Below are 27837 nucleotides of genomic sequence, written 5' to 3' on the forward strand. Positions count from 1 at the left end.
ATTAATGTGTGGATTTTTGTTCTATAGTAAGGAAGAATTTTCTGGATGAAAGCTTTAATTAGATTTGTTTGGACCATGTTCACATGCCTCCTGGGTTCACTTTCTCTGAATACTTTAAATAACAGTTTTATTGGCAGGAACATTTGTGCAAACTGCAAATTTGGGGTCAGCATGTCAGCTGATATCAATCAGCATGGGCCCCTCTGAGGTGGTGGAGGTACACAGATTTACACCCACAGAAAGGCAGACTCCCTGAACGAATATTGAGAAATTAGTCTTGGAACACAAACTTGGAGAGAAAACCTCCAAGTGTTTGTACTGGAAACCCTATCCTGAGGCTGCAGCAGCTTTTGAATTGCAGCAGGGAGCATCAACCACTGGTCAGGGGGGATCCTGGCATTCTCCTGCACCTCCTCTGTCTCCCACACTGCAATGCTCTGCTCCCAGCCAGCCCTTCCATGCTGCTCACCCTCCTGTTGCCACCAGCCAGGCTGAGCTCCACAGTCTGCACTGGTTGCCCCAGCTGCATGGAGAGCCCTCCTCACCCTTCTGGGACATGATCCAGCCCAGCTCCTCGCTGGGGGCTTTGGGGGTGTTGAGTTTGGAGGCTTTTGAGGGATGGAAAATTAGGGGGGCTGGGACTGAGCCTGGGGATGGCAGGAGAAAAAGGAGGTGAGGGGCCCTCTTATTGCTGCCTCCTGGAGGAACTGGAGCATGCCCAGAAACAATAAATGTCCAGCGATGATTTGATGTGAGTTAGGATGGAAAAGCATCACAGAGGGTGAGTCTGAGACAAACTCATTTTAAACTGCAGTGAACTCTTGAACAAATTATTGTGCCTTTGCAAAGCTGTGTTCCATATGGGCCAGGAATCCTTGGAAAGGGGGCTGTTCTCTCCCTGGGATGCAGAACCTGCTCAGGACACCTTTGGCTAGTGCTGCCTCAGCTCCCTGTTGGTCCAGGGGGCATTCAGGACCAGACCCAGCAGGGATCAGGTCTAACTATGGCACTGCTGGCAGGATACTTCCCTGGGTGCATCAGTCTTTGCACACAAAGTGCTCTCCAACACATTTGTCTTGCATGATGCAGACTGCAATATATTGTAAAAAATTATCTGTAAACCTAGAAGAGGCAAAAGCTACTCCCAGGTTACTGCAGGTAAAATTGGAGACAACCATCATGGAATCATGGAATATCCTGAGCTGGAACAGACCCACAAGGATGGTAGAGCCCAGCTCCTGGCCCTGCACAGGACAACCCCAAAAATCACAGCACATACCTCAGAGCATTGTCCAAGCACTTCTTGAGCCATGCTCAAGGTCTTTGTGGACTTTCCATACACAAGTGACAAGTCCCACACGGTGATGGGGACAGAACCTCTCTGGTCCCACACGGTGATGGGGACAGAAGTCCCAGTCCCAGCTGGTACTGGCCACTGAAGCAGGACTGGAAGAGGACTCAGGTGGGATTCAGGCACCCTCTGGGAGCAGCCTTGCAAAGCCCCCATTTGATTTCAGCACCCTTGGCTCAGCCATGGAGCTGAGCTCTCTTGGGAAGCCCCAGCATCCTCATGGCAGCAGGGCAGCTTTCCCTGGGTGAAACACACAGCTGGAGCTGGAGCCCCTCAGCACTGTGCCAGTCTTGCAGGGGCATCACAGTTGGCTGGCTCTCACAGCCCTTTTTAGGCAAATTCTGCACATCTGGCTGGAGCCCCCAGCTCCAAACTCCCTGTGTAGGACTGCAGGTGGGCAGAGGGTTTTCATCCTTCACTAAGCAGATTATTTTCCCTTCCCAGGCCAAACCTCTCAGAAAGGAAGGATGACATTGAGTATGCAAAGCAGGCATAAATGCCACCCAAACCAATTAATTACCTTGCTGATCACAACATGTAGGGCCAAGGGGAGCTGCTCCCTGCCTCCCCAGGCAGCCAGGGTCACAGGGAGTTATTCAGAGAAGGAAAAGTCCTGTTTTGATGAGGGGGGCTGAGAGGGGCATGGGGGATCCAGGCCTGGACTTGTCCATCACTATCCACCCCCAGAGCAGTGGAGCTGAGCCCTGGGGTCAGGCAGGTAAGGGGCTCTGGAGTCTGTGCAGTCACCTGGAATAACAGGGGAAGGAATGTGCAGAGTGTGGCCTTGCTGAGGGGCTTTGGGGTGATTGGAGTTGGTAGAGGAGGGAACAATTATCTCCTGGGGCTTTGCAGGGGGCACTGCTCTTCTGGGAATTGGCTGTCAGTCCTCAAAATAACAATGCAGCAGAGGGAAATGCTGCATCCCACACATCCAGGGTTTGCCTGACACCAGGGCTCAGCAGGCAGCACCTGAGCAGCCCCAAAGCCACCTCAGAGAGCAGTTTGGCTCCTTCTCCCATGGCTTCCATGCAGGGCTTCCACAGCCCAGCAAGGGGGTCCTGCACATGAGCACATCTGTGCAGAAGGTCCCAGCACACACAGCAAAAAGGATCCCAGAAAAACAGTGTGAGTCCTCCAGCCCCACTCCAGCAGGGTTTTGGGGAGGGAGAGGAGGAAGGCCGGATGTGGGCAGCCCTGCCCTCACACCCAATAAAGTGAGCCTGGGTCTGGTTTGTATCGAAGGCAAAATGAGAGAGAAAAAGCCTCTCCAAAATGAGATTCCTTACATGACAGCATGCTGACATGCTCCGGAGTGATTTTGGCAAGAAAGGGGAATACTAAGCAGGAGCTGGGGTTTGTAGGATTGCCCAGGCACTGGGGGAGCTTGGGGAGGGCTGCTGTGCTCCCCCTCCCCAGCCCTGCACCCTCCTGACCCCTCGTGCTCTGAAGATGCCCCCCAATCTGGGTGCTGATGTCCCCAGGGCACTGCCCTGCTGAACAGGGAACTCTTTATAATGCAGGGGGTTGGGGTTTTATTTTTTCCCCTGTTTTTCTCTCCCTATGGTCCCTTCAACTCTGCCTAAGCCATCAGTGAGGGTGCCCAGCCCCGCTGAGCTTTGCAGACTCGGTGCTGGTGGTGCAGGTGTGTCCCCAGCTGGGGACAAATTGAGTGGGCACATGAGGTGGGTGATGCTGCCCCTATCCATGGGGGAAAGGGAGCAGGAAAACATCAGTCTCCAGTGCAAAATATCTCCCTGTAACTCCATCCCTGGACTCTGAGCAGCCCTTTGGACTCCACTCATGGACTGAGGGAGCAGGCAGTGCACTCGGGGGTGCAAGCACCCACAAAACCTGCGTGTCCAGGGAGCAGCTGCACGCCCTGCTCTCTGGGAATGTCCCTCCAGAGTCATCCCCGCGGTTCAGGGCATCGAGCTCCCAGCTCGCAGCCCCTCAAGCCGTTCCTCATCCCCGCCGGGTACCCGCAGCCTGGCGAGCGTTTCGGCACCGCGTTCTTTACGAGCTGCCGGCTTTGGCCCCGGCAAGGGCCGTGTCCTGTGCTGCTGCACCGGCCCAGGGTGGGATGTGGGATGGAGCCCGGCAGGATGCGGCAGGGACCGCGGGCGCCGCTCCCACCGACGCGCGGGGGAATTCGCCGGCGCTTTTTCAAGCATCTGGTGGTTGAATATTTATGAAGTAGGAGAGCAAACCAAACACGGGGAAATCAAAGGAAACTGAACCTAATACTTGGAGTTGCTAAAACAGTCAGGAATCGGTTTCTTCCTGCCGGCTGGAGGGCAGGAGCAGCGTGTCCCTGCGGACGGTGGGCTGGGAGGGAGCAGAACCCATCAGGCAGCTCCATTCCAGCAGGACCGAGTCGGGCTGGTGAAACCAGCTCATGACAGCCACACTAACTTACACCCCTGCTGCTGCTCCAGCCCCAAACTATCCATCTCCTTCAGCAGGATCCCAATCCTAAGGTCTGCTTGAGAAATTCAATGCTGTCTCTGCACGGGTCTAGTGCAAAGAAATGCCTGTTGCTTCCCTGCCTGGAGGGCAGGGACAGCCTCATCCAGCCAGGAGGAAAAGAAACCTCTGGGTCACTGTTCCTACCTGGGCTCATAAATTTTGGGATCTCTGTGCCACAGCCTTGGCTGCCATGCCAGCAGCACAAGCACAGGCAGGGACTTGGACTGGACTCCAGTGCCAGCAGCACTGGAGACTGGGACTTGCATAGCCAGGATGTATTTCTTCAATCTCTCAGCATTTATTTGGTTTGGTTAATTTTAAATTATTTTTAACAGTTTTTCTGAGTGCTTCCTGGGGCCTTTTTTCTCAATTAGGGATTTGAGCAAAGCTGGAGCAGAAGGGAAATATCATCAGCCAAGCTGGGATTTCTACCAAAATGAGGGGGTTTGTGGTAGCCCCATGCCCATCAGGACCATCCACCCACACTCACACACTGACAAAAGCCAAGGAAAGGGTCTTTTCCAGTCACTCAGCCCTGGGAGCACAGCATCCTGTCCTTTCCCTAGCTGGCTGCTACCTCTGTGTCACCACCAAAGCTTTGCTGGTGACTGGCCTGTGTCCCTGCTCTGAGGCCATCAGGAGGACACTGGGGAGAACCTGCAGGATTGCAGGAGGCAGTGCAAGGGGTAGTGATAATTTTATTCTCCTCCACAACAGAGAGAGGACCTCAAGCTCAAACATCCCACATTGCCAGGCTTCTCCATGCTGATGGTTCCACCTCACCCTGCTATTCCCCAGGCTGATACAAGCCTCACCCCCAGTGATACAGCAGCACCTTGGACACAGAGCCCATGCTGAACCATCCCTGTTCACCTTCCTTACTTGCCAAGCAGAGCTTTCTAAAAGGCTTTTGAAGACAGATGTGCCAGAGAATCCTACCCTTGGAGATTTCATCACTTAGAAGTGCTCTGGGAGCAGGGGATATCTCTTAGCAGTCCTTGTCTCCAGCAGTGTGGAGGATGGAGGGAATCCTGGAGCTGCTCAGCACTGGTACTCATGGCCCTGGCAGGAACTCAGTGCTCTGCTGTATCTTGGCAGCTGCTGCTCCCAGAGTTTCAGTGGATCCAGCTCAATCCCCAGCCCCTCTTAGAGGGTTTCCAGCTCCAAAATCTCTGGATTTCCAGTGCATATAGAGAGGGTTTTGCTGGGATGAGTTTCCAGCAATGCCCATAAGCCTGCCCTGCCACTGCTGCCATGGGATGTGGAGGGAAGGTGGGCAAATGTTCCCCACATCAGGAGCACTACTTTGGGCTGCTTGCACATCCCCAGAGGAGGTAACACCAGGAGTTGTGGGTGTTCCTTCCTGCAGATGGAATCCAGCCAAGGAGCCCAGATCTGACATCATCCCAGGAAAACAGGAGAGTTTCAACATGTTCAGTGGGAATGATGCAAACAAACCCATCTGTAGGAACCTTTCACGAGTTCCCATCCCACTCCCAGCTCCCATCCATCCTCCTGTCCAGAGCTGGGCAGTGCTGGGATACAGGCTCATCACTGGGGTGGCACAGAGCAGAAGAGATCAATAAATCCCTTTGCCAACAGGAGATGATGCTGGAGGGGCTCACATGGAGGCTGTTTCCTGGGAATGCTGTCAGCATGGCATGGAATGCTGGAGGCACTGCCAGCTGCCTACTCCTGGAGGGACTGGGCTAACTAGGAGAGCTCTGCAGCACCCAGTGCTCCCAGCAGATGGGATGGGTTTGGGTCCAGGCAGCCTGGCAGGGGGATCTTGGTGGGGCACAAAGTGGGATGGGAAGGGGAGGACGAATGGCTCTGCAGAGAAATCCATATCAACAATTTAATAAGACCTAGGAAAAAAAAAAAAATCTCCCAGCTGGGATTCATCAGTGAGAGCTTTCCAGGAGTTATAATAAGGAAAGCAGACTGCTGCCAGCACAACAATACCTTCGTGCTGGCTGGGTGAGGTGTGGTCCTGGGAAGGCAGGTTGGGCAGCAGATCAGCTGTGGGGTGCCTGTGCAGTGGGGCAGGAGCTGCCAGGCACAGAAGGGCTGTCTTGGAAAGCCCTTTGCAGGCATTCAGAGCAGGGACTGCTTCCCTGCAGACAGCCCCTCAGCCCAAAGCTGGGTTGGGGAACAGGCTCCTGCTCCTTCCCAGCCCTGGTGTATTAAGCCTAAAAAGGGAATTGTTGGAATCTTTACCAAAGAAGGCCAGCTGTGCTGCTGGCAGGCAGAGCTGGGGGGAGGGTGCCACAGCAGAGCCCACAGGTCTGGGGCTCACTCTCCTGCTTGTCCTGGGCTCCCTTGAGTGCACAGGGGCCAGATGCAGCCCAGAGGTGCTGCACGAGGGCTGCTGCAGGGAAGGAGCTGCCTGGACCCTGTGCCTTGTGTGCAGCAGGTGTTGGGAGGCAGTGGGGGACGAGAGCTGCACTTCCCTCCATGGATTCACCCTGATCCTTCCCTGCCTGCACAAGTTTAAACAAGGGTCCCACAGGGGGAGAAGGAGTCATAGCCCAGCTTCTTCCCAGTCCTCCTCTATGCTCCACCTTCCACCTGTTCTACAGGCTCCAACCTCAACTTTCTATCCTCCACCTTCCATCCTGCATCTTCTACCCTCCACATTCCACCCACCATTCTCCACTCTCCATCTTTCATCCTCTCCCAAGCCCCCAGATCCAGGTGGAGCAGCAGAGGAGAGCTCTGCCCTGGATGTGCAGAGATTTTGCACTGCCCTGCATCCCACAGAGGGGCCCTGGCCCTCCTCCCCAAGCTGGCAGATGTATTCCACCTCCTCATCCCTCTGTCCCTGTCACCACCACCAACCAACTGAAGCTCAGGCAGAGACAGGCAAGACACCCTGAGGCTGCAGGGCTGTGCCACCAGAGCAAATCTGCCCTGATCAGTGAGTGCTGCTGTGCCCAAAGGTCCCAGCAGGGACCAGCCAGAGGATCTGGGGGTGACACTCCCAAGCTATTTTACAATGAGGGATGGCAGCTCTTGATGGGCTGCAGGTCAAATTCACAGTTATTAGAACTTGGTAAATGTGGTTTTAACAACCATCTGGCTCTCCTTTTATATGCAATAACCATCCCATTACATCGAAATAAAATCCACATTTAAGGCTCTTAATTGCACAAATGGCCTTTAGCTTTTTTTCCTCTCATTTCAAAAAAAAAAAAAAAAAAAGGAAAGGAAATGTCCCATTTCCATCTGTCATAGCAGAAGAATTTGGCTGAGAGTCTCCAGCCTCCTCCTGAGGCGGGGCTGGTGCACGTGGAGTGTTTCAGCCCTGGGAGAAGGCACTGGGGCCAGCCAGGCTCCCCATGGCCCCTGAGGATCCTTCCCTGGGGCAGTGGTGGGGTCAGGCACCCTGAGGGGTCCCAGCACCCCTGGGGATTGTGTGGCCATTTCCTGATATGGACTGGAATAGGGTGAGGATAAAGACTCACCTGGTAGCTTGAATAGAAGAGAAATACTATCTCACAAAGGGGTTTGAGTTCATTTTAGTTTGGTTTTGCTCCAGTTCTGGGCAAATCATCTTCCCCTCAGCCCAGTTTCTCACCAGGAAGGGCAATGGCGTGGGAAATGCCATCTCAGATGGCCAAAATGTGACATTTGGTTACTGCAAAATGTGAGGTGATACAAACCCAACCTGGCAAAGCAAAAGCATTTTCTCAGACAAAGCAGTAAAATCAGGCACACCTATGCAGGACATTTTCTGCCTTCCCCCAGGAATTTCACACTTCAGAGGAGCTACATCTCCCAGGAGAGACCAGGACAGGAGTGACCCAGTGCAAGGCAGCAGCCTCTGCATGGCACGTGCTCAAAGTTATGAGCATCTCCTGTTGTCTCAGACATGTTCAGGCTCAATAATTGGGAGATTTAGCTGAGATTGTTGGGTTAGCACTGTGGAAACCAACCTGTGGGCAGCACACCTTGGCTGGGCTTTAAACACTACCAGGGAGCCCTTCCAGAGCTGACATCTCCTCATCACTCTGGCACAGAGGGAGAAGCAGAGCAGGCCGATTTCTCAGCAGTGGCTTTTCCACATTAAGCAGCTCCTTGGTTCCTGGCTTGCCCCCAAGAGCCCTGTCCATGTCACACCAAGTGTCCCCAGCCCCAGGGTGAGCAGAGGCAGCAGGGTGGGTGTGCAAGTGGCAGCTGCACCAGCTCCAGGGGATCTTTCCCAGAAAGCAGAAAGAACAAGTTCCCAGTGCCCTCTGCAGGAGGAATCACAGCCCTTTTCCCCAAATTTTGGGGCCTTCCAGGAGGACAGTGAGCATTGGGATAGGTGTTTGTCACCCATGGTTTGCTGTGTCCCCTGTGGGGAGAGGGACAGGGAGGCCCATCCCCAGGGGCTCACAGGGAAAAAAACATTTTCTACCTTAATTTGTACATTGCTTTACTGAAGGAACCTCAGGACCCTCATAGCATGGCCATGGCCATTCCCAAGAGCCACCTGAAATAATCACTGCTGTTTATTCCCACAGGAAATCCAGCTTGGTTAAATGAGAGGTTTGGGTTGTACCCAGCAGAGCTGGGGCTTAACATTACACTTGCTTTTTTGTCTCTTTTTATTTAGCACTTAAGGAAAAACAAGGGGAAGAAATGAACAGATGGAAAACAAGGTTCAGCACTACGTGGCCTGTGGCACAGGATTGGTATCCCAAGCACAGGCTTGTTCCCCAGTGTGCAGCACCAATTCACACACCAAGGGGAGGTATTTTGGGTTTTTTTCCTAATTTGCACAAAGTAGGGAGCTGGGTGATAACCCACAAAAGGCTGGCTCCCTGCTCATCAGGACTTTACATTATTTATACATTTTAACAAAGCTATTAGTATTCATTGGTTGCAAATTACAGAACTTTTTGTTAATTAGCACTCAGTCCCCTAGATCGTGTCTCTTGCTAATTATTCCACAGGCAGAGTTCTTCCCTCCATTGGAGTCTGGGGTCTGTTTGGAGTAGGTGATCAGTCAGTGGTTTTACTCTCCCACTTCCAAAATTACCTTTCCCCTCAGTTACCGTTCAGTTCTCTAACTTCACTCCTGGCAGCTCTCAGCCAGACAGCCCATTCCTCTTTCCCTTAAAACAAAAGACTGGAAAATTACAGAATCAGAACAGAACATAGATTAGAATATTGTGAGCTGGAAGGGGCCCCTCATGATCACGGAATCCAACTCCTGGCCCGGCACAGACACCCCAACAACCCCACCCTGTGCCAGGGAGGGTGTTCCCACGGCCAGGCTGGGCTGGGCCAATTCCCTGGGCCTGGCACGGCTCTGCACAGCTGCACACAGCCGCTTGTGAGAGTACCGGGCCATAACAGCCCGGAGGGCAGCCCCCCACACACACCCGGGCACTGCCCTCAGCCGCCTGCCCGCCGCGGCCCCTTTAAGGCGCCCCGGCCAATCAGCGCAGCCCACATCCCCCGCCAGGGGCCGCCCCCGAGGCCCGCCGGGAGGCCCGTACCACTCCTCCCACCCGGGGGGGGTCACTCCTTCCCGTGGCATGGCAGCCCGGCTGCCGCACGCCCACGCCTGCTGTCTCGCCTGCCCAGCTCGTTTCACTCTCATTCACGGGTTTTCAGTTATCGTAGAGGGCAGAAGTGCAGCTGAGGGACCCTCGCATAATACACCGTTCCTCTCATCCCCCCGTGGCATGATGGCGCGTTCCGGGCGGGGCGGGGCGTGGGGCGGAAGCGGCGCCGTGGCGCGGGAGGGGGCGGCATCATGGCGGCGCCGGGTGAGGCGAGGGCGGCAGGGCTGGGTCAGTGTCGGTACCGGTACCGCGGGGATGGGGGGACGCAGGGTAACGCGTTTATCTCTCCGCAGGCCCGCGGCTGCGTCTGGAGGCGGCGCTCAGCTTCCTGCTTCTCCTTGCCTGTGCCCAGGCCCTTGTCCCCAGCCATCGTCTCGATGCCCGCGACCTGGCGCGGCTGCGGGCGGTGCTGGAGCGGCCCTTCACGGACGTGCGGGCCGCCTTCTACTCCATCGTGGGGCTCAGCAGCCTCGGGGTGAAGGTGGCGGACGAAAAGGTGAGCGAGGGAGAGCCCGGCTGTCGCTCCCCCGGGGCGCTTTGCTGTGTGAGGGGCTGCTGCATAGCAGTGAATGACGAATTATTAATATAATATAGGTTTATAGAGAGAGCTCTGCTTGGACAGGGCCGTGTGGGAAATGTAAAACGTTTACAACCGCGTTATATCCTTGGTAAGCACCGGAGTATCACTGGTAGTTGGCGAGCCTCATGTGTTGTTTGCATAAATTGCGTCTTTGTGCGGGCAGCAAGGTGGCCCTGGCTCGCTTACACTCACTGCTGTGAATGGTGCCTTCAGGGCTCGCTCCTCCAGGGCCCGCTGTGATGGTACTGTGGATATCAATTTGTCTAACTGCCTTTGAATAAGTTCCCTGCCTGTGGCACATTTGGTGCACTGTACTGTTAAATAGAGCTCCCATTAATTTGTTTCAGTTCAAGTGCTGAATTCAGGAGCAGTTAAATTCTTGGTTATTTGCTGGTTAAAATGCATCCCAGTGATCCATCTATCCAGCTGTCAGCTAACACAAATTAACAAGCAGTCCAATTTCTTGCCTTTATGCTGTTCCTACTTGCCCCACTTTTCTCTCTGCACTCTTTGAAATTCTATATTTGTATCCATTAATGCTGGTGTGATATATAGCTCACCTACAGAATTTCTGTTCATCTGTTCTCTATCTGGAAGTTTGCCCTACTAAATACACCTGTTAGACTTTAATTTTGATAGGCTTTATAATTATACTCAATTTAGGTTTGAATTATGGTTACAGTAGGGCTTATGTGAAAATTCCTTATGTCTTTTAGGAGGAACCACCCTTGTTTCTGTGCAGCACTTGACAGAGTAGGATCTGGGGGGTGTAAAAATGCACGGTATTCATGGAATTGTCTTAGAGTATCATTTAAATCTCTCAGTGGTTTAATTTAACTTCTGTTTCTGCACAGGCTGCATGCAAGTTCATCAAATCTCATGTGGACTCCAGCAGTGTTGAATCCCTCTTTTATGCTGCCCAGGCCATGCAGGTCCTGTCAGGCTGTGAGGTGAGTGTGGAGTTCTGCAGACAGATACTAACAAGGAAATACTTGCCTTGATATTTTTCTTGGGTTTATTTTATGCATAACTTTTACTTTCTTTTAGTGGATTGTTCTCTGTTGTGCCTTAGGTAAATAAATGTTTGGGTGTGTTCTACACAAGGCAAAGTGTAAATATGTAACACAAGTATTTGGTCCTGGGTAATCCTGAGGTGATATTTTTTAATTAAATACTGATGCCTGAAAAAAGGCAGCACATGTTGTTAGAATCCTCAGCACTGTGTCAATTAGAAGCTCTCTGTGTGTGTGACAGACTGTTTGGGTGCTGGATACAGATGCAGAGCACCCTTGCTGAACTGGGGTGGGTTACCCAAGCCCTCTCTATCATCAGTACCCCTGGCTACTGCACAGTGAGGTGATGCCACATGAAAAGCTGTAGCAGGTTACCAGGGTACAGCTGAATGGATTATCCTGACTAATTGATGGTTGACAGCAAAACTTAAGGATTTAATCAATTAAACTAAAAAGTAATGAATGATAAAAGGATTTTCCCCAGAATTTTATGGAAGTTCACCAATCTAGTATTGCTCCAGGAGGAAATCCGAGGTGATTTGAAGACCATTTTTTTTCAAGTGTGAATCACTGTGATCCCTGTGCTCCTCCTCAGGTCACCATTTCAAATGAGACCAGGGAGCTGCTGCTGGCAGCTGTCAGTGAGGATTCCTCAGTCACCCAGATCTTCCACGCTGTTGGTGCCCTGAGTGGCTTTGGCCTTCCTTTGGCATCCCAGGAAGCCCTGAGTGCTCTCACTGCTCGGCTCAGCAAGGAGGAGAGCGTGCTGGCGTGAGTCTCACGTGGGAGGGAGCCATGTTTATCCTCCAGGCTACTGGGGTTTGAATTAAAGGCTGTTTTACTCCTCAATATTTGGAATATAGGTGTGGTAGAGTAGGTGCTGTCCAGTTCATTGTTGTTTCTCGGGGGAAGGAAATATATGGGGGCTTGAGTTTTGGGGCTGTTTTCGTATGATTTTGTAAATGAACTTATATATTCACTTTAGTTCAAGGATAATGGTCAGTAGAGGGATGGTATGCCAAAAAAGCCTCCTCTTAAAAGGATTGATAAGAGAATTTTTACTTTATAATCAACCATGGTTCTGTGTCATTTGTGGTTGCAGCAGACTTAATGCTCTTTCTCAGCCCTGTTTGTAGTTTGGGGTGCCTGCATTTTGAGCTGGAAAATATGTGCCAGTGAGCTGAAGGAATCTTGGCATTTATCACCAAAAAAAAATTGTTTCACTGTGAAACAAGAGAACAGAATGTCCCTTAAAGGCTGGGGAAGAAAGAGAAACTTAAAAACTTTTTTTTTTGCTGACTAAAAAAGTGGATTCCTGGAAGCCTCAGAGGCGAGTGTGGGATCTCTGCTCTGCAGGGATCAGTTTGTTCTCTGCTCTGCCATTGAGTCCTTGCAGGTCTGATGCAGCTAAAGTGACACTCTGTAATGAATGCCAGGTTCACACTAAATCACTTCAGATTAATTCTCTTGAGTGAACTGAAGGCAGGAACAGCTGTTTTACACTTCATTCAGAATAGAAAATGCAGTTGCTTTGATTTAAATTGTTTGGCTTTTAAGGAAGGAATAATCACACACTTGTTTGGTTTTGTTTGTTCTTGTTGAAGAACCATCCAGGCTTTGGAGACGGCATCTCACCTGTCCCAGCAGGCAGATCTCAGTAGCATTGTTGAGGAGATTGAGGTAGGAACACACTGTGCTCTCTAATTACTCACAAATTTGCTAGATTGCTTTAGAACTAAAAGATGGATTAATGTGAGAAACAAAATGAAAAACCAGCCTGGCTAATTGTCTGCCTGCATGATGTGGCTTGGCTTTCAAGCAGATAATTCCTTGAACTTTTATCTATTTCACAGTGGACTGAAAAACAGACAATCTTGACATTTACATATAATTAAATCCACTAAAGGCTGGAGGATTTTCTTTCTTCCTATTTCTAAATAACTATTACAAAATATATCATTGCTCCTATACAGATAATTCTTGGTTAAAGACCTAACAGCAGAGTTAACTTCTGTGGATCCACTAGAATGCAATTGAAATTTTAATAACTCTTTCTGTCAGGATCTTGTGGCTCGCTTGGATGACCTGGGTGGAGTTTACCTGCAGTTTGAAGAAGGAATTGAGACTACTGCCCTGTTTGTTGCTGCTGCCTATAAGCTGTCAGACCATGTGGGTACAGAGCCAGCAATAAAGGAGGTGTGTACCTGCCCTTTCCTTCCTTGCACACTCCAGCTCCCAGAAAGGATCTGCTCAGTCCCTGTGGTGCAGTGCCAGAGCCTGGTGTAACTGGGTAGAATTTCTACTGCAAAAAGTATTGAGCACACTCAGTGAAAAGGGACATTGTGGAGGGAATGCTAGGAAACAGTATCTAAGAGGAAATTCCAGCTTAAAGATCACAGGCTGGTTTTCTTGGGTTCTTTGCTTTTTCAAGTGTACAGAAGGAAATTGCAAGTGAAGCTTAGTTTTTCTTTGTTTATTGAGACATGGTGTTGAAAAAAAACCCTTGTTTCAGAGTTTATTCTGGTATTTGGCACTTGCAGCACTTTCCAGCATTTCAAAGTGTTTTGCAAATGTTATTTATGAGGAAGTGCAGGCACCCCAGTTTGGGGTGCCCAAAAGAGAGACAACATTACCTTGTGCCTGCAGGAATCCAGATGAAAAAACTTATTGTCTAAGATGAAAGACTGCTGGAAAATTCTTTTGATCTTGGTTAAGCCAGAAGTCATTACTGCAAGCTATCCACTTGATTTTTATTTTTTTTTCCCCACAAGTTAATGGAGTTAGATGTACTTTGGAGTGAGAATGGCAGCTCCCTAAAGCACGAGCCTAAGTGGCAGGGTTAAGACAGAAGCCAGTGTAAGACATCTGAGTTCAGTCCTGGCCCTTTTCCACACTGCTGCCAAACAGACTAATGCAAAGTAATTTTAATGTCATTTTTGAGGTGGTGATTCTGCCACGTGCAATTCAAACTGTCAGCATCCAAATGATGCTTTAAAAAAAGACCAATTAAAGGAAACTGTTTAGTTTTTTTCAGAATTGTGCTGTCAAAAGTGCTGCTGTTGGGGCATGAGGCTTTATCTATGGTGAATAGTGAGAGTGCCTTTGGAATGCCACAAAACTGTCTTTAAAAAGTAACATGTAGTATTTGAAAAATTAACTCCCTCGTTTTTTTCCCCCACAAGTTCAGTGAGAGTCTCTGTTGCTGATTAGGGTCTGGAGCAGTGTCATGCCCTCCACAGACATGAAAAACACTGCAGGATTTGCACTGTGCAGGAGTTTTGTAGCATTTGTCTGGATGCTTTCTCTAGTTGTGATGTTGTTTGTTGTTCACTGGTACAAGCAGAAGAGTGAAAATTTGATGTGCAGTGGATTTCATTTAGAAGTGTTCTTTGCAGGTCACTAACTTGTATCCTTATTGCTTTATTTGAGATTGTCTTTGATTGTACTCATTCTCATTAGGATTTAGCCTGAAATCCTTGGTTTGGATCAAAGTCCAGGTAGCCAGTCCCTGTTTTCCGCACTAGCAGGGAGTGATGGAAGAAGCTGAATAATGAGGGGTAATGAATAATCTGCAGAGAGTGGTGCAGATGCCCTAACCCTACTGAGTCAGCCTTCAAAACCAGCTGGGGGGATTCTGTCCCACTCCTGCTTTGGGGAGAACAAATGAGCTTTGGCACATCCCAAAGGCAGAGCTGGCTCTGTGCTCCTGGTGGTACTGCTTTAAAGCTAATCCTCTTAGCTTGAGGACACTGCTGAGCCTGAGGGGATAAGCCTGCATGGACCTAGGCTGGCTCCTTCCAGAGCCATTGGGGTGCTTTGTTCCATGGCCTTCCCAGCCAGGATATCAAGCCTGGTTCTGCTCCACTGAATGAGGACAGTTGTGCAGCTCTTGCAGCCAAATTGTCTTTTTGCAGCCCCATGCAGTCTGGGTAGTTGAGCTGATGACATCTTTTTACTCTGAAACACATCATTTGCAGAGGTGGATCCATATTCTGCTTTTCTAAGTTCTTGAGACAGTTCCAGCTGTTGTGGTTGGAGTCTACCAGCCAAGAATAAGAATGCACATGAAATTCCAAAGGTAGATAATTTTTGGTTTGCCTCATAATTTGAACTGTTTTTAAAGCAAATGGAAAATTAAACAGTCTTTTATGAATGATGTTTTCACTAATAACATAATCCTCAGCCAGTTTGCAATGTTGTGGGAAGCTGCTGGTGCTTAGATGTGGTTGGCTTTTCCTCTTTCAGGATCAAGTTATCCAGCTGATGAATGCCATTTTTAGCAAGAAGAACTTTGAGACTCTCTCAGAGGCTTTCAGCATTGCTCGTGCTGCAGGTGCCCTGTCCCAGAACCGCTTCCACCTGCCCGTCATCGTTGTCCCTGACGGGCCTGCAGCTGTGTCTCACCACCAGCCCCTGCTCAGGGTAAGGCCTTAGCCCCACAGCTTGGCTCAGTCTGTGGTGCTGGAACTCTGGGCTGGCTGAAAGTGTGAGGTGATGTCTTTCACTTTTAGCTCTGTGGCTGAGGCTCCAGCAGATCTGGGATTGTAGCGCTTTTGTGAAGTGATTCTTAAGAACTTTGGTTTACCAGGACGCTGCCTCAAGGAGGCGTGGTGTGGAAGTCAGCTCTTCACCTTCCCCCTTGTGTTAGAAAGAACCAGGGAGGCTGGGATGCTGAGCAGGGGAGAGCTCTGGGTGTGTAACAGAGTTGTCTGTGCTCCTGCATTCCTTTTGGGCCAAGTCTCACAGAAATGCTGGTTTTTCTCTCATAGCTTCAAGTGACCAATGTTATGTCCCAGCTACTGACTCAAGTTTCTGTAAAGCTTGACCAAGCCAAGTCTGTGTCTAGCAAAGCCACTGTCCTTCAACAGCTACCATTTACTCTCTCTGGGTAAGAAAATAAGATTATTTTTAGAGTAAGACAAAGAGGTGTTATTTAAGCAATGTTATACTTTCTTTTCCATAAGTATTTTTCCACCAGAGAAATCTTTCTGTGATAGAAAACTCAAAATGCTGTGGTTGTGTTTTGTTAGTGTAGAGTGACTGATCACATTTGGTGATGATGGTGAATTTCTGTTGTTTTATCTTTTGAGTGGGAGTGGGAAATTCCAATGTTCTTTTGACTTTGGTCAGCTTTGAAGAATTCTTTTCCTGCTGCACTTAGCAATGTTAGTTTTATACTGTTTTTGTTTACCTGTTTAATGTAGCATATTTGGAGGCTTCTTGACACCTTGGGTTTTTTTTGTTACAGAGATTTCTTTGAGCTGAACTTCATGAATGTGAAACCTGCTAGTGGATATTATGATTTCTCTATCAGTGTAGATGGAGATAAGCGATTTATTGCTAATAAAGTGGAGGTGGGTGTGCTCTTTGATGTATTTTCATTCTATGCCTATTCACTGAAACAGCTTTTTATTTATACTTGTGAAAGATGTTGCCAGTTGTATGGAATTTTTATCACATGCTTTTCTGTAATGCATTGGATTTTGACTCAGGATTATGGCCAGTAACCAGATTAAGACATGATCAAAAGGGATTTGTGTAAATTTCAAACCTGTCTTATCACTTAGATGCTGATCTGACAGCGTATGAACCAAGGGTAACAGTGGAGGTGTTTATATGGCAGCCCTAAGTCGATATGCAGAAATGATTCCCAGTGTTAGCTCTTCAGAGCATTCCAGAGTTGAGCCCATAAATCTAAAGGCTTGGCTGTCAGTTGTCTGGGGATTGCCTGCTGTGTGGAAGCTGAGCATTTGTTGTTGTCTGTTTGTATAAGCTCTGGAGCCCTTCAAGAGAGCCAAGGGGGTCTTTTGGCATTTCCAAACTGTGTAGATGGTGAAGATTTTATAGTAGAGAAGCAGTGGCCAAAGCAGATTAAGTCTTCTTTTCATGCATAGACAGCCCTTTTTTGGTGACAAAAACTGTTAAACCACACCTTTCTGAAGAGCAGTTTTATATAAACATTTGGAGTTTTTCTTTCCTCAAGTTTGTTACAGTGAGAGGAATGTGACCTCTCTGATTGCTCATGTAGTCACCCCAGTGTCAACAGCTGAGAATGCTCTTCTCCAAAGAGGTCTATTCCCAGGGTTAATTTTTGCCCTCAATCACCTATTTAAGGAAACAATTAACATTTCAAGTCTTCCAACATATTTAGCTTGGAGTGGAGGAAGACACAACAGCTGACCTTTACTCTGAGTATCAAATTGGCTCTGTCAGTGGAGCACTAATGGCCCTCAGGGGTGTCAGAAGGGGCTGGATTGTCCTGCTTAAGCTGGGGCTGGCACAGGGAGGCACTGGCAGGAATGTATTAGCTCCAGCAGCTTTGTGGGAACTGCTGCTAATAAGACACATTGTTATGGGGGAGGACTGCTGGGGAGCTGCTTTTTTTCCTTACTGTTATTAGCATTAATTGTCCTTAATGCACCATCGTTTTGACAGTAATGAGCTAAACCAGTGGGTTATTACTCAGGCAGAGACTACATTTCCTGGCATTAAAATATTTGAGAGATGTTTGTGTACTGTGCAGCTGGGGGGGCTGTGTGCAGCAGTTCTGAGTTGCTTCCACACAACTTTTTTAAAATTAATATTTCTTAATCCATCTTTCTTTGCTCCTGTCTTGGAACAAATGAAGGCTTTGCTGAAGTTAGCCTGAATCATCTGCATGTTAATGGATCCATTTTTTGGGGTAGCCTCTCTCTTAAATTACACTTTTTTTGTTGTAAAGCAACTGCCAAGATGATTGTGTTTGAAGTCTGACCTGAATAGTTTAGTTAATGTTTTTACATATTTTTCCTACAGGTTTTCTGTGAATTATTTCTCAGGCTGAGGGTGTGGGGCTGGCTCACATGAGCAAACCTGTAATAACAAATTGTAGTATAAGATGAAAAATGTCTTGGCAACGAAACTTCAGTTCTCTAGGGGAGCATTTGTAAGCTGTGAGAACAAATGTGCTAATTAAAAACTACAGACTGCAGTAACTGCTTGTGTTTGAGAGAAGAATTGAAATCAGTCAAACCCACTCGGCTTAGTGCCTGAACGGGCTGTGGTTTGGGGCTGGGGAAAGGGCAGGAAATCATTTCTCTGCTTGAGGTTTATACTGCACTTAGCACAGAGGAGTGAGATAAATGGCAGGGCTTTATTGGCTGCCCTGCACTGAGGGGTGAATGCTGTGACTCTGCAGCAAAGCTTGCTGGACAAAGTGCAGGTCTGCAGGAATGCTTTGGCATTGGCCTGCTGGTAATAAAATCAACAGAAACCTCTTGGGCTTTAGGAGCCAACAGAGGCAGAACTGTTGCTGTCCAGAGACCTCTTGTCTCAAATTGCTGTCCAGAAAGCAGAAGGACATAGGCACAGGCAGTGTGAAGTTGTATCATATGTGACGTAATCTCTACTAGCTAGCTTCTGCTAGTTCAGAAGGAAAACTAGTTGGATCTGGGGAGCTGGACTGTTTCATTCCAAACAGCTCTCTCAAGGACAGCTAATTGCAGCCTGCCTGAGAACTTGGTGTCTGCAGAGCTGGCTGCTTGTGCAGGGAGGAAGGGGATGGGTCAGTGATTGGTGCTGGAGCTTTGCCAGAAGGAAAATTGCTGTAGATCCTTCTCTGCAGGTTAGGCTGTGACTTGGGCTTAGTCATGAGACCCTTTTTGGGGAAGAGGCACTGAAGAGCTAAAACATCTGCAGTGACCTTTGCCATAATTGGTGTACGTAGAGTGCTCTGAAGAATTTTCTATTGTGTTTTATTGCAGCTGAAAGTAAAAGTTTCCACAGAAGTGGGGATTACTAATGTAGATCTTTCTACTGTGGATAAGGATCAGAGCATTGCACCAAAAACAACCAGGTAAAACAGCTTGGGGTGTGTGATCCTGGAAGGGCAACCCTGACTCTAGACTAGAGCCTTGGTTTCTCTGAGCACCAGGCCTTCTCTTGGAAAATCACCTCAGTCTAATCCTCAGTTCTGTCGGTTTTTTTCCTCCTAGGGTAGCTTACCCAGCCAAAGCCAAGGGCTCATTCACTGCTGACAGCCATCAGAACTTTGCTTTATCCTTCCAGCTGATAGATGTGAACAGTGGAGCTGAACTCATCCCTCACCAGGTTAGGACAATTTTTGTCATTGCTGTGTTACCAAGATGTTCCATCATGAAGCATCTGAAGTGACAGTTGCTCTTGAAAAGATTTGATGGGTTTTGAGAAGCCTTATGTTTCTGACATGTACTGTGAAGATCACTGATCTCACTAGCTGGGAGATTCACTTCATTTGTTTTGTCTGTCTGTTAAATGAAACCTCTCCTGGCTCTGGTATTGTGTTGTATTTAACTCCACAGATTGAGTGCGCTGTAAAAGCACACTTCTGATTTTTTTTTTTTCAATGTAAATTGCTAACTGAAAAGTCCTTGAATGTTACAATCTTCCTTGCAGACTTTTGTTCGACTTCACAACCAAAAGACTGGCCAGGAGGTGGTGTTTGTTGCAGAGCCAGACAGCAAGAATGTGTACAAATTTGAACTGGATACTTCTGAAAGAAAGACTGAATTTGACTCTGCCTCTGGAACCTACACACTTTACCTGATCATTGGAGATGCCACTCTGGAAAATCCAATCCTTTGGAATGTGGTATGTAGCTGGGAGTGGGGTGATGTGGTTTTGTCATTACTGACAGTCTGACAGGAGGGCATGGTATGGGCTTGGAAGCAAAAAGCTCAAATGTTTTGTTCTTTTTAGTGAACCAGAATTCTTTTGGCCATTTGTGGGCTCTGAGGTTTGTTGTTCATTGCAAGTTTTAAGTAAATATCAAAGCAAGACAGGAATTAACATTTATTTCCTCATGTGGTGGTGCAGAAGCTTCAGAATGGGTTTGATGCAATTTCACAGCAGGCTCTCAAGGTTTAACCTCTCTGTTCTTTCTCTGCTGGAAATAAGTCCAATTCTTAATGATGGGTGAATGACATTACTGCCCCTGTTTAGGAGAGGTTCCTTCTTAAAAAATATGATGTCTTTTTCTCAATTGCCTTTAAAAATTATGTAAGTCATAGATTATCAAATAATGAAATAGAGCACAGTAATGGAATAGGTTTTATGCTTTTAGATCTAAATGCATGAAGCTGCACAATTTCATTTCAGGCTGATGTTGTGATCACATTCCCAGAAGAGGATGCACCATCCACAGTCCAGTCCAAGAACCTCTTTGTTCCCAAACCTGAAATCCAGGTACAGTCAAGATTATATGTGGAGATGAGGGCTTAGTGTTGTGTTCTCATCATAATTTATTTGTAAGTAGTGTAATTAAAGGAAGCTCTTCTTAATGGAAATAAATTTGTTGGAATTCTCTGATGTATGAATAAAAAAGCTGTGTGTTCTAGCTATGAGAGAGCAAGTGGTGTCAGTGAAAAGACCCAAACATGAAAATTTGGCCAGGTAAGCAGCACAGAAAGGTCTCTGTTTCATTCCAGCCATCTGGGCTGATGTCAAGCTGACAAGTGCTTCTGTGAGTGCAAGGAAAAGTTAACTGTGCAAGAAATCAAATGTGCAGAGACTGGAATAAACACAGTGTTAAAGAGTCAGTCTTTGCCTTAAGAGGAATGGCTCTGACCCAGAGGAGCCTCTGGGAGCAGCACCAGGGCTGCAGCTTGGGAGCAGAGGAGCTGCTCTCTTGGAACACTGCTGCTCATGAGTTGGTTTTGTTTGTTTGCAGCACCTCTTCAGGGAGCCTGAGAAGAGGCCTCCCACAGTGGTCTCCAACACTTTCACAGCACTGGTTCTCTCCCCACTGCTTTTGCTGCTCATCTTGGTGAGTGAACTGGGTCACAGAAGAACAGCAAACACTTCTTCCCATTCAGTCAGAGTCACTTAGGAGGTTGGACAGCTCAACTTCTTGCTAAAACTTTTGGTTAATCATGACTGGCACAGCAGTGCTGGAGTCACAGCTAGCAGATGTCAGTGCACAGCACTGGTCTGGTTTGGTTTTTTGAGGTTATAGTCAAAGCAGAATAACACTGCTGCCAAGTTGAAGTAGGTGGATGAGTTTCTTCAGTGTGCTTCAGCTGGGGCTGGTGAATAACAGTGGGCAGATTAAGTTAAAATAACATTAGACTTCCACAGGAAAAAGGCAGTTTTTCTGCCTCACATGTAATAAATCCATCACAAAATCTGTGTTACTTAATCCTGTCAGATTGAATTCCCATTTATGGACATTTGAGTGTAGTTGAAACATCCCCTGCTACTCACTGTATCATCAGGTCAGTGCTTTGAACTTAATGCAATAAAAATCTCACTGAGACAAGTTAAATTATTCCTTATTTGGGAGATGAAACTGGTTCCAACAGTCATTTCCCATTAGCCAGTCTCAGTGAAAGCTGGCATTCAGCAGTCATGTCCTCTGGTCTGTGGACTTCACAATATACAAGTTGATGACACTTTAATGAAAAAACTCATTGTTGCTGCTCCTCTTTTCCATCCTTAATGCCTTTATCTTTTGTAGTCAAAAACTGTAAGTGTTATTATGAGCAAACATCTTGTATCTACAGCTGTTCTTTGGATGAGTCCAAAATGAGAGCATTACCCTTTTTTAAATTATTTTTAAAGGAAATTATTTCATCTGGGTAGAAATAGCAATATCTATTTCTTTTTCACTATTTAAATTTGGTGCAGTCTTCTCTCATCAGTTTAAGATATTTGAGGATCTGCATTAGGGCAGTCAGAAGTAGCAGGAGACATTTCCACTGAAGGAGCTCAACAATGCTGCCTTTAGCAAAATTACTACTGTCTCCTCTTGCAGTAGTAAACAAGTGCTTCTGTAGAGAATACACTGGATTCACTGAAGATCTTAAACAGGCCTGAAAGATGTTGAAGCTTAAAATAAAAGCTTGTGTTTACAAGGCTGTTTAACTCCAATTTTGTTTCTTTTCCTTTTTAGTGGATCAAGATAGGTGCTAACATCTCCAACTTCAGCTTTGCTCCCAGCACCATTGTTTTTCACTTGGGACATGCTGGTAAGTGTCAGAGGCTTTGTGTGTGTTTGACCTCCTCACCTGGGAGTAGGAGATGAGAGCATGTGGTTAATGGGCTCGTGGTCTATTAACTCTAATGACATAACAGCATAACACTTGTTCTCTTGTTTCCATCTGCCTTCCTGCTTTTCATGATTGTTAGTATGGTGATAAACCTGTTTGGGCCATCAGCTTATAACAGCCATCATTATCCAGGCCCCTCTCTCACTCCATTTATCTGTACTTAATAGAACTTCTTATTTCCAGAGGTCACACTTTATTGCATGTTTGTCCTCTGAGAGTGGGGAGGTTCTCTGGGGATTGAGACCTGCAGGACTCTCAACAGTGAAAAGCTACATCTTTTCTTTAAAGCTCTTCCCGTAAAAGCACTTCTGGTTCTCTGGCTGAACCAAATTTTTTCATCCATTTTATTGTGTCCTTGGTTACACAGTTATTTACTGTCTTGGTAGAATTTCAAAACCATAGCAGGTTGGGAGAACGCTGATTTCCAAATGTCACTTTTTTTCTCAGTCCAAGTCAGGTTACTTGGAAACTTTATAAAGCTGTAAGCCCTTAGAGATGTGTGAGGTTAATATCCCCTATTGAAATCCAGAGTATCCTCCTCTTTTTAATAGCCCTTAATGTCTATAATATGTCCATAATTCTGCCACAGGAGAGTTGGTTTCAAGCTGTCAGTGTCACATTTTCACTCCAGAATGGGAACCCAGGTGTCTTCATTCCCTGGCAATAATGTGTGGTCTTTAGAGCTGCCATTCAGAGCTGCAGAGATGGGATAGGACCCAAATGCTTAGGCCTGGCAGTACAGTTGTTCTGAGGATGACAAATGGTTGGTCTTTGAAATGTAGTTCCAGCCATGGGCTGTCTCTTTTTTTTTCCCCAGCAATGTTGGGACTCATGTATGTCTACTGGACTCAGCTCAACATGTTCCAGACTCTGAAGTACTTGGCCATTTTGGGTGGCATCACATTCCTAGCAGGCAACAGGATGCTGGCTCAGAAAGCTGTGAAGAGGTAAGGGGGGCACAGAGCTTTAACATCAGTGGGGAGGAGGTGACAGGGTGCTGCTGTGTGTCAGTGACCACTGCTTTGGGCTCTTGGACCTTGTGTGTGGGGCTGGGCTGCTCAGCCCCATTCCCTGCCTCTTGATCTGAGCAGGGCAGTGAGGGACTGTGCCCAGGGAGCAGCTCCTGCACAAAGAGTTGGCCATGTGGCATGTGCTGAAGGAAGCTCTTAGAATAGTGTTAGATTATAGAAGCCACTATAAATGTAGAAGAGGCCCAACTATTTGGGAGCTCTGCTCGTGATGAAGGTTTTAAGAGGAGGAAGATAAGGTGGGAGTAAATGACTGCTGTGTTCCTCTAGCTAAGGGGTGATTGTAGGGAAAAGGGAAGCAGCTGCTTATCAGCTGTGCAGCAACAGACAAGAGGCAACAAACACTGGCAAACCCAGGGAAAATTCTGCTAGATATGAGGGATACAGCATTCCTTTCTTACTGGATTGGATTGATTCTGCACACTTGTGTCTTCTGCCACACAATGTCTGGTGACTGCCTTGGTGTGGGCAGGCAGAAGTTTGCTGACCCAAACTGCCACTGCAGTGCCTTGGTTAGAGGTCACACCATTCCCTCTCCTTCACTTCTGCCACACACAGTTTCCATGTGGGACTTAAGCTTTTGTACTAATGTAGCATTTGACTTTGAAGATGATTTACTGACCTGCTTTGCCATCACACCTGTGCTTTCCTTACTTTCCCCTTTTTGAGCTACTGGATACCCACCTGCATAGATATCCCTGGGGTCTCACCTTTTTGATTGCACTCTATTAAAACCAGGACAAGTGCTGTAAAAAAACCCCATAAGAATATAATTTTCAGGAGGGTTGCATTGATTTCTTTTCTTTAAAACATCTCTACATTGATGGCTGTGTCAAGGAGGATTATTAATGTAATTAACCATTTTCTTACTGTCCTCCCTGTTTTCTCAGCCTTGCTCCCTCAGATGTCCAGCTCTCTCCACTGGCATTTTATTGTGTTAACATAACTTCCTATGGGATTTTGTTGCCCCTGGGACTGTTATGTCATTTAATAATGAGTAATGAGACACTGTTATTAAGTGCAGATTGCCTAGAATACAGATTTGGGGGAAAATAATACAATGAAGCAAATTTCTAAGTGTCTTGGCTTAACCAGGGCTTCTGTTAGCAGATAAATGCATGTGGTTGGTTCCTGCTTCAAACCACTGCAGGGGGTGTCCGTGTGCTTTTTCACTGTAAATGACACGAAGCTGCAACTACAATGGCAAATTTGAAAGTAAAACTTCTCTCTGAGGCTAAAGTTAAACCCTTTGTACATGACTTTAAAGTTCAAAAAGATATCTTGTGAAGGCAGTGCCTGCCTGTCTCAGATGCTGGAGTGCAGTGACAATTAAGCAGATTGCACTTTGAGGCCAAGCTGTGGAGGCCAGCAGCAGGCGTGGGAAGGGGGCTGGCTCTATAAACCAGCTTGTTACAGAAGTTACCAGAAGGCCTGGTTTTGCTTTTTGCATTTCTTTCACTGGGTCTGGCTCCTGGAACAGGGCTGCTTTCTTCCTTCCTGTCTTCTCTGAACCTTTCTCCCTCTCTCCTTTTGGCAGGATCGCTGCAGAGCAGAGCAGTAGGTTGGCAAAGTATAGAACGCTGCGGTAAAAGGGGGTTTGCTAGTGACCAGCTCTTCAGGAAGTAAGGGCCTTTTTGGATTTTGCCTTTCCCTGGCCATGCTGCCTGCTTCATTTCACCTCATCACTCACTCCTTTGATAAAAAATATGTGAGCTGAAGCTGCTTCCCCCCACATTGCTTAGTGGCTTTAAACCAGTCCTTGGGTGCCCTGGCTGCAGCTGGGTTGGGCATATTAGCAGGACAGGTTCTCTGAGACTAAATTGCATTTGTGTGATTTCCTGAATTATCTGAAGTCTCTCTGGTGATATGTGCACGTGTAAATATGCTGTTGTGGGCATCAAGCAGCTCTCAGGTGATGAAATAAAACAATATTATTGCTCCTATAAATAAATTATTAGCAATGTCAGCTGGAGGAGATCCTGGTGAAAGTGGCTGACACTGGGGCTGTTCCCACCCTGCTGCTGGTCCTCCCTGTCCCCACCTGCAGTATGCTGGCTGTGCAGCTGCCAGGCACTCTGCCTGCTGAATTACATCCTCATTTGGGCTGGTGAGGGCTCTGTGCAGCAGAGCCAGGTCAGCACCACCTCTCTCAGCTGAGAACACGACCCAGTCCCGGGTCACCCTCCCATTAGACTGAACTGGTCATGATGGCTCAGGCAGCAGCAGCTCCCAGCCCCCTCCATTCCAAACAGTCATGTGCTGGCTCTCCATTGCCCTTTGCCAGGAGAAAGCCCTTTGTGTCCTTTCATTCCCAAAGGTAAGGTCCCAGTTTGCTCTGTGCACTGTGCTGTAGGGGGCAGGAGTTCTGAGTGTGTGTGCATGGGGGCTTCATTCCTTGTTCAGTGCACTGGTTTGTTGTGGGGAAGAGGAAGAGTTTGTGGGATGGGTCCTGTGATGACACAAATCACTGTGCAGTGTGCTGCACAGGTACATCTGAGCATCAGCTTCCCCTCACATCCACATCAGTGCTCCAGGTACGTGCGGAGCTGAATGGAGCCCAGTTTCTGTGGTGCAAATCAAAACCAGCACTGGGGGGTTGTGCCACACAAATGGTGTGCACTGTGCTCCTGTCTGCAGATCAGGGAGAGTGCAGGGTGGTTGCATGGAAATTACCTGTGGAAAATCTGGCACCCTGTCAGAAAAACACCCTGTCTTTTCTCTCCCTGAAGTGTTTTGAGATACTTGAGCACAGAACAAACTACAGCAAGTTATTGGAGAGGAACTGGAGGTGGCTGTCACTTGTCCTTTTGACTGCTGTGTTTGCTGTTCAGGCTCCTGGATGCTTCTCTTTAACATCACTTTGGGCCAGTGGTTTTCAGCTTTTTAGTGGCCTGTTACCAAGTGCCTCATGAGCATGTTCTCCACAGCCTGCATGTTTCCTGTTTCGCAGCCTGGTATTTTAACTCCTTCATTCCTTATGGGCTGTAAGTAATCCTAGAGGATCATGGAATCACTGGTTTGGGCTGGAAGGGATCTTAAGGTCCTCCAGTTCCAACCCCCCTGCCATGGGCAGGGACACCATCCTCTAGACCAGGTTGCTTAGGGCCACATCCACCCTGGCTTTAACAAATTCCAGACATGGGGCAACAACAGCTTCTCTGGGCAACCTGTGCCAGTGCCTCACCACATTCTGAATTTAAAATTTCTTCCTAACATCTAATCTAAACCTGTCCTCTTTCAGTTTAAAACCACTGCCCCATCTGCCTGTATAAAACATCCCTGTCACTCCTTTTCATAAACCCCTTCAAGTCCTGCATGGCCACAGTGAGGCCTCCCTTGGGTCCTCTCCAGGCTGAGCATCTCCAACTCCCTCAGAGCAGAGGGGCTGCAGCTCTCAGAGCTGTCTGTGGCCCTAAGATCTTGCAAATAACTTAAAACCCACAGACCCTAATTTAGATTTTGCTGCCATTTGGGGTCACAAACATCTTTCCTCACAGCTGAGTTTTCTGATGCCCCAGCTATGGCAGTTAAGAGTGTCAGGCCATGTGTGCCTGTGTGGCATCATGGAAGGCAGAAGGACCTCAAAAGGTTGGGTTTGCTGTGCTAACCATACCTGATCTTCCTGGGGAGATGAAGATCTTTGTGTTAACATGGACCAACAATTGCCAGCAGATGGATCAGCCCTGTTAAAAGGAGAAGTTAAGGTACTTGCAGGCTTTGCCTTCAGCCTGGGTTGTTTTTTCTTTGTTCAGTTCTGTAATTTAATGGGCACATTCATCCCTTTTGCACCAGAAATTAATCTTCATTTTCTCTGACCATTTCCATGCTCCTTGGATTCCATCCCCCATTCCAGAGCAGTACTGGTTTCTCACTCAAATAAGCTGCTTTGGGGAAGTTTGTCCAACAAGCTGCTTTTGAGAGAGAATGAGGGGTCTGGGGACACCTGTACTGCACAAGCAAGTGCTTTGTTGCCTGGAAGAGTTAATATTTTTTTTATTTTTCTTTCCAGGACACAATAGTACCAGAAGAATGGAAGAAATGTGGAAAAACAAAGCAAATGCTTTCAGAACAGAAACAGATAAATAACTGAAAGGCCAGAAGAAGGAAGGCAGAAGATAAAATTCTTTTTTATATATTAAGTCAAATGGGTGCCAGTTAAACTTTTTTTAAAATCTTTATTTTCATCATTGTGTTCATGCTACTGGAGTGCTTTTCGTATGAATCTGGAAAATCTTTTCTTCCCTGGATCCTCTCCCCTTCTCCCAGGACATTTGAATTTCTTTTTGAGAAAAAGGAAGAAGAAAATACAAATCTGCTTTTTCCCCAGGTGCCCTTTCCTCATCCTAAAGATTTGTGAATAAAGAGGAGGAAAGGATGGTCCTGAGTGTTGTGTTTTGGCTGTCTCAGAGGCAGTGATTGGAAGCTGGGCTCACATGAGAATGAAAAGAGCTTTTTCTGGTGGGTAGTTTTGTGTGTGAGTCACTGTGAGTGTGAAGCTTCCTGTTCTTTCATGTCCTTTCCCTGGGGGCTGTGTTCATTGGGGGGGACTTCCCTCCTGCCTGTCCCTTGGGTGAGGCTGTGGCTGCCTTTCTCCACTTGTCTCTGCCACTCCAGGCTGTGCCCAGCTGCTCTGGGCCCTGGGCTCAGCCCTTGTGGGGGCCAGCTGTGCTGGCTGTGCCTGACCCAGCAGCTTTGGGGGTCCTGTGGGGACTGCACTTCCTTTCCAGCCTCTGGCAGTGACCTTCTCACTCCAGACTGATGGAGGTTGTTGCTTCTGC

At 47.7% G+C, this 27837-nt stretch overlaps 1 protein-coding gene across 2 annotated transcripts; it reads left to right on the forward strand.

Moving 5' to 3' along the window:
• Window positions 1-9545: 9545 nt before the first annotated feature.
• Window positions 9546-27436, forward strand: RPN2 (ribophorin II). Of its 2 annotated transcripts, XM_036395724.2 has the most exons (18): window positions 9546-9579; window positions 9669-9871; window positions 10810-10905; window positions 11564-11739; window positions 12573-12648; window positions 13030-13164; window positions 15214-15390; window positions 15738-15856; window positions 16217-16322; window positions 18711-18802; window positions 18942-19056; window positions 19381-19575; window positions 20083-20169; window positions 20654-20749; window positions 21875-21950; window positions 22849-22978; window positions 24597-24681; window positions 27069-27436. In XM_036395724.2, exons 1-17 carry the CDS (start codon window positions 9567-9569, stop codon window positions 24646-24648), a joined length of 1944 nt encoding a protein of 647 aa, XP_036251617.1. In that variant the 5' UTR covers window positions 9546-9566; the 3' UTR covers window positions 24649-24681; window positions 27069-27436. The 2 variants fall into 2 exon arrangements, with proteins under 2 accessions (XP_036251617.1, XP_036251618.1); XM_036395725.2 differs by lacking the exon at window positions 24597-24681 and having other exon boundaries at window positions 9550-9579.
• Window positions 27437-27837: the final 401 nt, after the last annotated feature.

Source organism: Molothrus ater, chromosome 17, assembly GCF_012460135.2.
Source record: "Molothrus ater isolate BHLD 08-10-18 breed brown headed cowbird chromosome 17, BPBGC_Mater_1.1, whole genome shotgun sequence".
NCBI classification, from domain to species: domain Eukaryota; kingdom Metazoa; phylum Chordata; class Aves; order Passeriformes; family Icteridae; genus Molothrus; species Molothrus ater.

Bases quoted from the DNA above. Each gene is read 5' to 3' on its own strand.
- RPN2 (XM_036395724.2), top strand. The intron at 13,165-15,213 runs GTGTGTACCTGC...TTCCTCTTTCAG, and splicing joins CAGAGCCAGCAATAAAGGAG to GATCAAGTTATCCAGCTGAT. The intron at 19,576-20,082 runs GTATGTAGCTGG...ATTTCATTTCAG, and splicing joins ATCCAATCCTTTGGAATGTG to GCTGATGTTGTGATCACATT.